This window comes from Bombina bombina, chromosome 2 (assembly GCF_027579735.1).
Source record: "Bombina bombina isolate aBomBom1 chromosome 2, aBomBom1.pri, whole genome shotgun sequence".
NCBI lineage: Eukaryota > Metazoa > Chordata > Amphibia > Anura > Bombinatoridae > Bombina > Bombina bombina.
In genome coordinates, this window is record NC_069500.1 from 1,095,645,632 (window position 1) to 1,095,658,510 (window position 12,879).

General features: G+C 36.4%; 1 protein-coding gene across 1 annotated transcript in view; it reads right to left on the minus strand.

Annotated features, from left to right (window-relative positions):
* SH3D19 (SH3 domain containing 19) overlaps window positions 1-6,976 on the minus strand; it is a 135,336-nt gene extending 128,360 nt beyond the window's left edge. Inside the window, 1 exon segment of the mRNA XM_053700218.1 lies at window positions 6,385-6,976. Within this exon segment, the coding sequence (XP_053556193.1) occupies window positions 6,385-6,487 (103 nt within the window). The 5' untranslated portion in view covers window positions 6,488-6,976.
* Between the last annotated feature and the right edge of the window lie 5,903 nt (window positions 6,977-12,879).

Below are 12,879 nucleotides of genomic sequence, written 5' to 3' on the forward strand. Positions count from 1 at the left end.
TTGGTCAATACAGAAAACAGAGCACCCATATGATTTACAGCGTTGTTTATTGATATTACACAGACAGACTATTATGCACTAACACGGTTAAAAATGTAAACAAGCCGATCATGTGTGACCTCCATACAGTCTCTGCTTGCCAGCCTAGCCCTATTCTACTGTCCGCCAACCCGCGGCTTCTGGATACGCTGAGAAAGGAGTTACACTTTCACGAGAACGTCACTGCCACAGATGTCCTCATACACTCCGTACTTAAAAGGGACAGTCTACACCAGAATTTTTATTGTTTTAAAAGATAGATAATCCCTTTATTACCCATTCCCCAGTTTTGCATAACCAACACAGTTATATTAATATACTTTTAACTTCTGATTATCTTGTATCTAAGCCTCTGCAAACTGCCCCTTTATTTCAGTACTTTTGACAGACTTGCAGTTTAGCCAATCAGTGCCTGCTCCCAGATAACTTCACGTGCACGAGCACAGTGTTATCTATATGAAACACGTGAACTAACACCCTCTAGTGGTGAAAAACTGTTAAAATGCATTCTGAAAAGAGGTGGCCTTCAAGGTCTAAGAAATTAGCATATGAACCTCCTAGGTTAAGCTTTCAGCTAAGAATACCAAGAGAACAAAGCAAAATTGGTGATAAAAGTAAATTGGAAAATTGTTTAAAATTACATGCTCTATCTGAATCATGAAAGTTTATTTTGGCCTAGACTGTCCCTTTAAGCTCCACCCACCTAATACATTATTGATTTTTAAGAGACCATAATCTACAAGATAATAAAGTGACAATTTCCCACAAATTGGTAATCAACTATGACCAAAGAAATGTATAGCCCTTTTTATAATTATATATTTATAAAGTGGCTATCTATAGAGTGGTAATGGATGTATTAGCTATGAGATATTGTACTTTGACCCAAAAATCTTTTAAAACCTTTTTTATAGGGAGTCACTTGAATTTCACAAATATTTCTAGAGTGTCACAAGACAAAAAGTAAACATCACAGTTTATAAATATGCATTGCAATTTGCCCATTTTAAGATCAAGGCACGTTTTTTTTATTTGCAGTGCCAGAGTGGCTCATACAATTTAGCAGCTTGGGTGTGAACATCTTAAAAAAAAAGCCTAACCTGATCTACAAGTATATCAGTGTATTTACGTCATAATTCTGACGTTTCTGTATGAGGAAAAAACACAAGCAATTTGCAGAAACACTTACTTTTTTTGTACTAGGGATCCATCATCCAGGAATATATACTGGAAACGTTAAAAACAAGTCAAGTATTGTATTTTAAAAACAAATACAGTATAGTGTCTGTGCACAGAAAACACACACATCTATCTTTCAAAACACAATATGAAAGTTTTACTTTAACATTGTGTCTTTTTTAAAAAGAGTAACACTTATTTTTGTACATCTGGGTCTAAAGTTTAAATATTTTTCCCATTTATCCTATACAGGAATCTAAATTACCCCCTTTGTGCAGTACAATAGTGTTCACATCGGAATGGCTGATCCTTGCCTTTGTCAAATGGGGAAGCTGCAAGACGGCATGGAATGTCCTAACAGCGTGAAGGGGTTAAAGGGATATGAAACACAATTTTTTCTTTCATGATTCAGATAGAGCATGCAATTTTAAGCGACTTTCTAGTTTACTCCTATTAGCAAATTTTCTTTGTTCTCTTGGTATCTTTATTTGAAAATGCAGGAATGTAAAGCTTAGGAGCCAGCACCCTGGGTAGCACTTGCTGATTGGTGGCTACATTTTATAATAGGAGTAAATTACAAAGTTGCTAAAAATGACATGCTCTTTAGATAGGGACTTTCATCTAGACATGAAAATTATGTTTTTCCTTTTGCGTAGCAGATTGGCATAGAAACTATATACTAATAAACACAATTATACTATTAGGAAGGAACCTTATTCTAGTAAATTGGAAATCAAACAATGCTCATTTTCTCTATTAGTATACATCCTGATGGAACACGGCTGCTATACTATTCTATAAAAGTAGATAAGGAACATCATGTTCGGATACATTTCTTAGGATCTATAAGAGAACGAACTTGGAAAAGTAACTAACCTTAGCAACTATTAAGACATATTAATGGGTGACGAAGGGATGGGTGTGCAACTTGATTTATATGACTTAGGTTTGGAAGACAGAACATGATAGCCCACCAGCCCTGACTTCATCCCAAATTTAGGCTACTCGAATTCTTAAAAGGGACGTGAAAACCATTTTTTTTTCCTTTTATGATTTAGATAAAGCGTGTGCTTTTTAAACAACTTTCCAGTTTACTTCTATTAGCCCATTTGTTTTATTCTCTTAGTATCCTTTGTTGAAAAGGATACCTAGGTAGGCTCAGGACCTGCTGATTGGTGGCAACACATATGTGCCTCCTGTTATTGGCAAGCTCCCAGTAGTGCATTTCTGCTTCACCAAACGATAGAGAATTAAACAAATTAGATAAGAGATACATTGGAAATTTGTTTAAAGCTGTATTCTCTCTCTCTTTCTCAATCATGAAAGAATTTTTTTTGGATTTCATGTCCCTTTAAACCTTTCATGACAGGGTCAATTTTTCTACATCAGAACAACGTTCCGATGTAGACAAATTGAAATCCTGCGATCTTGAATGCGATTGCGAGATTTCAGTTGTGGGATCGGGTCAGGGGGGCGTCCCTATGATGCTAGGCACGCCCTGAGACCACGATCGCATCCAGGAAGCGCCGTTGGCTTCAGGACAGTCAAGCGGCTAGGATGTTAGGACAGAATAGAAAGCCATAACGGCCTTAAGAGGTTAATATTTCTTCAAAATTAATATTACATTATTCAAAAAAACTTAAAAGCAAAATAAGCAGCTTTAATTTTCACTGCAGTGTTCTGTCCACTTCTAAAGGCAAGGTGAATTCAGGGCAGCAAAAAAAAAAAAACACAACTAAATATGCTACTTTGTGAGACAAAAAGAAAACATTGTCTGTTCAGTATAATTAAAAGATTTAGTTTAGCAAAGTAGAAATTTGAACAATGTTTCTGTTTTGTTTTTTAATTAAAGGGACACTGAGCCCAATTTTTTTCTTTTGTGGTTCAGATAGAGCATGCAATTTTAAGCAACTTTCTAATTTACTCCTATTATCAAATGTTCTTCATTCTCTTGGTATCTTTATTTGAAACGCAAGAATGTAAGTTTAGATGCCGGTCCATTTTTGCTGAACAACCTGGGTTGTTCTTGCTAATTGGTGGATAAATTCATTCACCAATAAACAAGTACTGTCCAGGGTTCTGGAATTTCTTTTTCAAATAAAGATAGCAAGAGAACAAAGAAAAATTGATACTAGGAGTAAATTAGAAAGTTGCATGTTCTATCTGAACTATGAAAGAAAAAAATTGGGTTCAGTGTCCCTTTAAGCTTTCTAAATGTTGTCCCTTCCATTCCTTCTTCATCACTGGGAGGAAAAGTGCATGAACAGCGTTTTTGCCAGTTATGAGGACTTGACAGATGGACATATAAGGCATTTCTGTAATCACCCATATGTAAAGTCTAATTAGCTTTAAACGTCCCTTTAATACTGCCCTATGTCCTTTGTTTATCAGCAGAATTGTCTCAGGTATCTGATTGCCACACCTAAAAGCTGATAAGTAAAACCTAGTTGTTCTTATGTATATTTACTGATAATATACTACAGATTATTTTATTATATAATGAAGCCAAGTTTGTTTTTCAGGAGTAGCAAACATAGCTTGGATATATCTGAAATTTTCCAATTTTCAAAATATTGAATATAGGGCACTCTCTGGAAAATATATAAATCCATAAGTGCACATTGATGTGCTAAAATTAAACATATTTTAATATCATCTACCCAGGTCCTTCACATAGTATATCAACTAAGAGGCTTATACAAGTTGTTCATTATAGTTCTTGGTAACTAAAGGGGAGAGGGCGGGCACGGCCCCTCTACTCCCGGCGTGGCTGTCAACCGGGGCAGACCACCCTCAGTGCACCCTGTCCGCGCCGAGGCGGGAGGGCCCACGACCCAGAGCGTCCTATCAATAAAGGTTTCCCATTTGGGGTGCTACCATCCTTTGTGATTTTTGGATATCCATTGGGGTCCTGGGGGGGGGGCTGAAGGTTTGGGCCCCCACTCATCTAAAGCAAGGAAGATTGCAGAATTTGGTTACTAATTCAGGAGTGCTAATTCATACTGACTGTTTTCATTCTTACTAAGGTGAAATCTGTCATTCCACATCCTTGAACATTGGCATGTCAACAAAATATAAAAAATAAAACCTCTGGAAACCAGGCATTTGTTTGTTAAATCATAAAAGCCTTGAAAGTGAAATTACAAGAACTTCCATATGCAATATCAGAATTTTAGCAATTTGAAAGAGGCAAGACATAACGGATAGTATACCAGTGCACCCACACAATGTTTAAGGTCCATACAACCAAGTGTGTCACAAGACAAGGAAGTTACTAGTTCAATCAATATTAAAAAGGACAATCTAGTAAAAAAAATAAAAGGCTGTGTTTTATCAGAGTATTTTCATTTTTAACGTTTAGCCCCTGCAAATGGGGTTAAAAACATAGTTAAAGTTGTGCTCCTGTGCAACTCCAAACGAGTTTACATCTGATTAGCCAAACTGGAGCAGGTATACATGTGTATACACACATCTTTGGCTCTGTTCTCATCTGGAGCAGAATGAGCATGTTCCAGGACTCAGGAGTGCAAATTTGACTGTGTATTTAACAATTTTGAAGGTGCTAAACACATATTAAAAGAAGAGCATTTGTTTAACAAATAAATTACTCTAAGGAAATAGAGCATTTTTAAGCAAGACACTATCTTGCAGGCGCAGCAATTCCTTACTAGTTCTGAACAAGTACAAAGGATATATCACTTTGGACAATTACAAAAAAGAAAAACACAACTTGATGAATATAATTAATGTTTAATTGAAGAGAGGAAAAAAAAAAAAGGAAATTAAAGAAATAAAAATCATAAGGCCGTCACTGGTAACTACAGACTTGTCATTTAAACACTTATGTCATTACAATGGAAAACTTTTGTCAAAGTCTATCAGTTGTGATCACAAGTGTGTAATACATTATAGTAAATGTTAGAGATGCTAAAATGTCATTTATATATTTATGTTCCAACGTCAAGGCTTTCTATGTATAAAACAAGGAGAGAAAAAACACTAAGCCTGAGTAATTTGCAGTGACTTTTGCTATACAGTCTGTCACTTTGTAAGATACAATAGCACACATTTTCTCTGTTAGTGCAGCTCACTTCAACCTGTCCTAAAAAATACAGCGCTAAATGGTAGCCCACACCAACTCAAAACATAAAATCTAGTGGGGGGGGGGGGGGGGTGTGAATATAAAAAGGGTTTTACATTATTCTCATTAAAAATTCTGGATATACATTTTATACAAAAAACAAAACACCTGCCTAAAGGTATCTGATGAAAGTAATTCTAAAACATTGTGTTAGTCTGAAACATATAGTCAAAAAGGAATTCACCCACCTACTGGAATAATTATATGGGTGGAATGGTTAATATGATGACTGAATTTTACAATATATGTCATCATTCTTAAAGTCTGGTTCTTAAATGAGAGACAAGTTTCACAAAAAGAGTAATTATTTTGCAAGTTCCTGATAAAAGAAAAATTATGCTAGCTCATCACTTCTTAAAGCAGTGCAGACTGAGATTTACAAGTCTGATTCATGTCCCAGCATGTTTATAAATGAACACTGTACAGAATAAATTGTAACTGTTGAATATAATACCATGTTAACCACCTTAATTTAACAAACTAGTACTTAATATTTTTTATCTGTTCTACTTTAATTTTCATTACAAAGTTACTATTTTTCAAACATCTACATAGGTTTTTACAGTGTCCACATAACATTTATGCTCATATATAGAAAAGAAGATACAAAAGCATTACCTGCCTTCTCTAGAAGACAATGGGTTAAACAAAAGCTGCAGAGATGCCTATTTGTAGAAGAGTTTTGTACTGAGTGATTACCTGCACTTCTCAGAGCCTTCAGTCTACCTACCCTAACTTGTATACAGCATTCACTGCTCTGAAACAAATTCCCCAATAAAGGGCCTATAGGTTGCTTCTCGATACAATCCCATATCCTCTCCACATCTAAGACACCCACATACATACAGGTATTACTAATGAAACATAGAAACTAGTAACCCCGTATCACAGTAAAGCAAATTGCATTATTCCTATAGCTGCCTTCATTCTAATAGTCATGTGCTCTCTATCCACTGCCAGATACCCCAGAGCTCCTGTCCTGTGCATATGAGGGAGGGTATAGCGCTACGGTGTCCCCCAATTACCTGCAGCTTGACTCAGGTTGGATCTCCTATGCCGCCTGTTTCCAGCATTGTCCCTGAGCTCCCTCAATTCCTCCTCCTCTTCATCCAACCAGGCTTCAGCCATCACCGGGGAGGATCATTTAAAGCTCACAGAACACATTTCTTTTCCTCAGCAGCTGTGGCTGGAGGATTGTCAGTGCCAGAGCAGGCCAGACTGTGCTTGGAGGCTTTGTGTGTGTTTAGCTCCTGCATTAGACTGGCTTCCCCATCTATTCGACTGCAATAGGCTCCTTTCCCTGTGAAAGACCTTGAAACCCGTGCACCTGACTCGCTGATAAGAACCCTCTATAAAGACAGCCCAGTCCCCCTGCTTCTGCCTCCTTGCCTGTTTATTTCCAGTCTTCCCTCTCCTCAATCCACAAGCAAACTTTGATCACTGGGTCCATTCATTCAGCAGGGCCTGTCTGACTGACAGTAACCCCACAGGGACAAAGCCAAAGAGGGGAGATCTAACTTCCACACAAACACTGCAGTCTGATATTCCTTTTCTTTCTGTCCTCCTTCCTTGCACTTTTCTAAATATTCCGGTGTCAACAGGAAATTGCTGTCTCGGTTTCCCTGCGATAGTAAAACAAAAGGCGGAGGGAGAAGGGAGGAGGTACCTGCAGATGAGTGCAGGCATGTGTGAGAGGCTCCCCAGCTTGTCAGTGCCAGGGCTGGCTGCAATCTGCATGCTAATAATGCACGGGCTCCTGCAGAGAGGAGATCACTGGATTAAATGCTGAGGAATAGCTTCCTGTGGAGAGGAAACAAAAGGATTACATACTTAAAGATATATTGTAGTCACAGTTTTTTTTTGCCACTGGAATAATACAAGATCCCAAATCAGTGAATGACTGCTGGCACCACCAGCAGTACAGAGTTTCTGGTCGTCTGTATTATAAAAATAATATAAAAATAAAAACGACCATATTTAGACACCTATCGATAGCTTTCAAATCTGAATGAGACAGAAAACGGCCAACGTTTGAAGTTTTAAAAAACATAAGAAGTTTAACCCCCCCCCCAAAAAAACCCCCCATAACATTTTAATTGCCCCTACTCTAGTTCTTCAGCATATTGTGTGTATACAATAATGATAAAATAAATAAATAGTGCAGATTAGTTCATCTTTAAACGTCTGTATTTAAAAGATTTAAAGGGATATGAAACCCAGCATTTTTATTGTATAATTCAGATACAGCATGCACTTTTAAACAAATTTCAAATTTACTTTTGTTATCAAATTTTCTTCCTCCTCTTGGAATCTTAGCAGGGATGTAAAGCTCAGGAATGTCTATGTGTCTGGAGCACTATTTAGCAGCAGCTTTGCAAGATTGTTTTCCATTTGCAAGTGCACTAGAAGGTGGCACTATTTCCCAGACAACCTACCTAGGTACCTCCTCAACGAGGAATACAATGGGAACAAGCATATTTAATAAATATAATTTTTTTTAAATTGTATGCTCTGAATCACAAAAGAAAATGTTTGGGGTTTATATCCCTGTAACAAAAAATATAATATTTGAAGCAATCTATGCATATTTTTTTGCACTGTATGTAGCAGTCTGAAAGCCCAATTGACTGAGAGGGATAACTTGCATCCATAAAAGTAAGTTTATTCATCACATGGAAATCAAATAAAAACACACAAGTTAAAACTTATTGTCTAGATGTAACAGGAAAAAAATCCATTCCTTTCCTTGATATTTTTTTTGATACAAGTGTATATGGAACTGTAGATTCACACCAAAACTGATCATTGCATTGAATACAGATGATACCGGGTATTATATTTATTTGTACACCCTGTAATTTTAAGCAGCTTTCTAATTTACTCCTATTATCAAATTTTCTTTGTTCTCTTGCTATCTTTATTTAAAAAGCAGGAATGTGATGCGTAGGAGCCGGCCCATTTTTGGTTGAGAACCAGGGTTATGCTTGCTTATTGGTGGGTAAATGTAAGCCTCCAATAAGCAAGCGCTATCCATGGTGCTGAACCTAAAAAGGTCTGGCTGCTAAGATTTACATTCCTGCTTTTAAAATAAAGTTAGCAAGAGAACGAAGAAAAATTGATAATAGGAGTAAATTAGAAAGTTGCTTAAAATTTCATGCTCTATCTGAATCATGAAAGAAAAAAAAAATTGGGTTAGTGTCCCTTTAAGCAACTTTCTAATTTACTCCTATTATTTATTTATTTATAAAATATTTTACCAGGAATGATACATTGAGATTTCTCTCGTTTTCAAGTATGTCCTGATACCACAAAACATTGCATTGTTACAATAGGGTACAATAAAATACAGAAACAATATTAATTCATAATATATGCAAAATGTAACATAGAACAGGTAAGAAATATATAAACAACCATGACAGGTGCATTCTGTTTTGAGATATGCAGAGAGGGATCTCTTAAAGGATTTTAGGCTTGGGGAAGGTTTTAAAGTGTGCGTGAGGTCGTTCCATAATTGTGGTGCTCTGTAGGAAAAGGAGGATTGAGCTGCTTTCTTTTTGTATGGAGGCAAACTAAATAATGTTCTGGTACTGGATCGGAGGTTATGGGAGGTGGGAACAGCCGGGGAGAGCATTCTGCTCAGGTAGGTTGGGAGCTTCCCAGAAATGCTCTTAAACACAAGGATGGAAAGATGAAGGGTGCATCTGGATTCCAGCGACAGTAAGTTTAATTCTTTTAGCATGTCACAATGGTGGTTCCTGTAATTACATCGTAGAACAAAGCAGAAGAATGAGTTATACAGTGTATTAAAGGGACAGTTCACCCAAAAACTTTCTCCCCTTTAAATTAATCCCAATGATCCTTTTTACCTGCTAGAGTGTATTAAATTGGTTGCGAGTAGCTCCTTTACTCATATTTCGGCATTTGAAATAGCTGATTTAGCCTGTGGTTTCCCAACCTATACTGAAAGTTTTGATACTGGCGTATACGCTATTGACAAGCCTAAGTACACACAGTCAGCAGAAGGAATTAAACTCACAGTGGGGGGCAGGATAGTTCAGTAATAAAATGATAATTTTCCATTGTTCTCTCTATGTATTGAGCTTTGGTGTTCCAGACAAATATAAGATAAAGAAGCAAGTCTGTGTACACCAAGTGTTAACATAATGAGATCTGATATTACCTGAAGCTCAACCCATTGTAATAGGCTGTGGTTTCAAAGCACAAAACCAGCTACTTCAGATACACAAATAAACCTGAAAATGCAATTTCTCAAATATTTTATACTCTGCAGTTGGTATAACAAGTCATTTAAAATACATTAATGGAAAAACAATTTTACAGTGTACTGTCCCTTTAAGTTTATTAAGGTGAGTTTGAGGTGCATATACTACATCCCCATAATCCATGATCGGCATTAGCATTTGCTGCACAATCTTTTCCTTTACTGTAGGTCTGAGGCAGGATTTGTTTCTGTACAGGGCACCTAGTTTTTTATAGAGTTTAGATGCAGGTTTTTCTATGTGGAGGCCAAAAGATAGATTGGGGTCTAACAACATACCCAAGGATTTGAAAGAGTGGACTGCAGTAAGTGTGCAATTTGATTTTATTTTGATGCGTAGATGGGAATTTTGTAGTTTGTGTAGTTTAGGTCCCATTCCAAAGATCATTGTGACAGTTTTGTCAGTGTTTAGGAAGAGTTTGTTTTTTGAGATCCACTTTTCTACTTCTTTGAACTGGTCTTGGAGCACTGCCTCAAGCTGCAGCAGATCCGATTTGCTTGCATAGATTACCGTGTTGTCTGCGTACATGTGAACAGTTGAGGATTTGCAGAATTTTGGCAGATCATTTATAAATAATGTGAATAGTAGGGGGCCAAGAATGGAACCTTGGGGAACACCACACGTGACTGGGAGAGGGAGGGAGTCGCTGTCAGAAATGGAGACATATTGTGATCTATCCGATACATATGATCGAAACCAGGTTAGCGGACGATTACCAATACCTGAGTTTTTTAGTTTGAGCAGTAGTATGTCGTGGTCTACTGTGTCAAAGGCCTTTGCAAAATCAAGGAAAATAGCTCCAGTTAGGTCTCCTTGTTCCATGCCAGTTTGGATATCGTTGCATGAGTGGAGTGGTTCAGGCGAAAACCTGATTGATCAGGGGTCAGTTAGATTGTTGGTAATACTCACATAGTTGCGTATGGACGCACTTTTCTAAGATTTTTGACAATACTGGGAGCAATGATATTGGGCGATAATTAGAAACCAAGGTTATCTCACCACTTTTATGGATAGACACTACTCTTGCAGTCTTCCAAAGTTTGGGTATGTACACTTTCCAGACACCAAGGATTTATTAATTAGGGTTGTGAAAGGTTTAGCAATTGCCGGCGCACTGAGCTTCAACAGCATTGCTGGGATTTGATCAGGTCCAGACTGGTTTTTAATTTTTAGATTATTAAGGAGTTTCCTAATGATACTGATGGGTACAGGTCTAAAATTGAACTTCTCTATATTGGGCCCTTGCAGATTTAGAGGGGCCTGATCTACATTTGTAGTTTCAGGATGCGTGTCATTTATTAGTTTGTCAATCAGGGTGGTGGAGCATCCGACAAAATCAAATTTTCTTCCTTCTCTTAGTATCTTTATTTGAAAAAGCCGGAATGTAGCTTACGAGCGGGCCCATCTTTGGCTTAGCACCCGGGTAGCGCTTTCTGATTAGTGGCTAAATAGAGCTACCAATCAGCAAGCGCTACCCAGGGTTCGGACCAAAAATGGGACGGCTTGTAAGCTTAGATTATTTAAATTAGTTAATATGCGATCAGTTTATAGAAATAGCCAAACAAGTTTTGCTTTCATAATTAAAAAAAAAAATGAATTAAAGGGACAGTATACTGTAACATATTATACATATATATATATATATATATATATATATATATATATATAATATTTCTAAAAGAGAAATTGCCCATACATTTTGTACTCTGCAGTTACTATAGCAAGCCTTTGGAAACTCATTAAAGGCATAGTAAAGTCAAAATTAAAGTTTCATGATTTAGAAACAGCATGCAGTTGTAAACACCTTTCCATTTTACTTTTATTTTCAAAATGTCTTTATTCTTTTTGCTATCCCTTGTTGAAGAGCATACCTAGGTAGGCTCAGGAGAAGCAATGTTCTACTGGTAGCTGGCTGTTTATTAGTGGCTGCACAAATATAGTTATTGGCTCTCCCAATGTGTTCAACTAGCTCCCATTATTGCATTGCTTCTTCTTCAACAAAGGATACCAATAGAATGAAGCACGTTTGTTAAAAGAAGTAAACTGGAAAGTTTTTTTAAATTTGCACTTTGTATCTGATAGTTTAATTTTGAGTTTTAGGTCTCTTTAATGATCAACAGTTAGAAAGAGTGAATAACAGAATGTTATAAACAGTGATAGTCTATATCTTTCTAGTTCTACCTCTTTTCAGTTTGTTATTTTGTTTTGTTTGATTATAAAAATGTGTTCTGTTGCTTAATGTAAAGTTTAGTAGAAGTTTTATATTTGTACCACTCAGTAATTTGGATTTTATTTTTAATACAGGAAATAATGTATAATTTTTTTAGTCGATTTATCGAAAAAATTATCGTCCGATTAATCGATTATGAAAATAATAGTTATTTGCAGCCCTTTTATATATATATATATATATATATATATATATATATATATATATATATATATATATATATATATATATATATATATATATATATATATATATATATATATATATATTTACATTTCTCACAAGGCAGTAAGCTATTAACTTCTTCCTGCCAGTAATAAACACAGATTAGAGAGTTGAATGCCCTTTCTGCCAGTAATCTGCGCCCTGCAGTGATTTAGCCATTGTCATTTCTGCAAATGTTCTAATTGTCCTGAATTTGTAAGGTAGTGCCTTTTTCTACATGTCTGATTTTCTATGCACAGAGAGCAAAGGAGGAAGATTGGGGATTTATTATACTGTAAATATATATATATATATATATATATATATAATTTATTATTTTACTTTATTTATGAAGCGCTGTCCATGGGTGCAATTCATGTAAATAAAACAATGATATAAAACTTGTAAGAGACAGGACATAATTTTAAAAACACATACAGGAGGAATTGAGGGCCATATTCCCCTGGGAATTTACAATCTAGAAGGGTAGGAAGTTGAGAAACAGGAGGTGAGGACTGCAAGATTGAGAAAGATGTTAATGCAGAGTTAGATGAGGGAAATGTTAGGTAAGTGAAATTAATTTATTATTGAGTTGGGTGGTAGGCTTCTCTGAACAAAAAAGTCTTCAGGGAGCATTTAAAGGAAGAAAGATTAGGGCAAAGCCTGACAGTATGAGGTAGAGTGTTCCAGAGGGTAGGTGCTGCACGACAGAAGTCTTGCAGTCTAGCATGGGAAGAGGTGATAGTGGAAGATGCAAGGAGCAGGTCATTGTTGGATCTTAGTGGACGGGCTGGAGTATACTT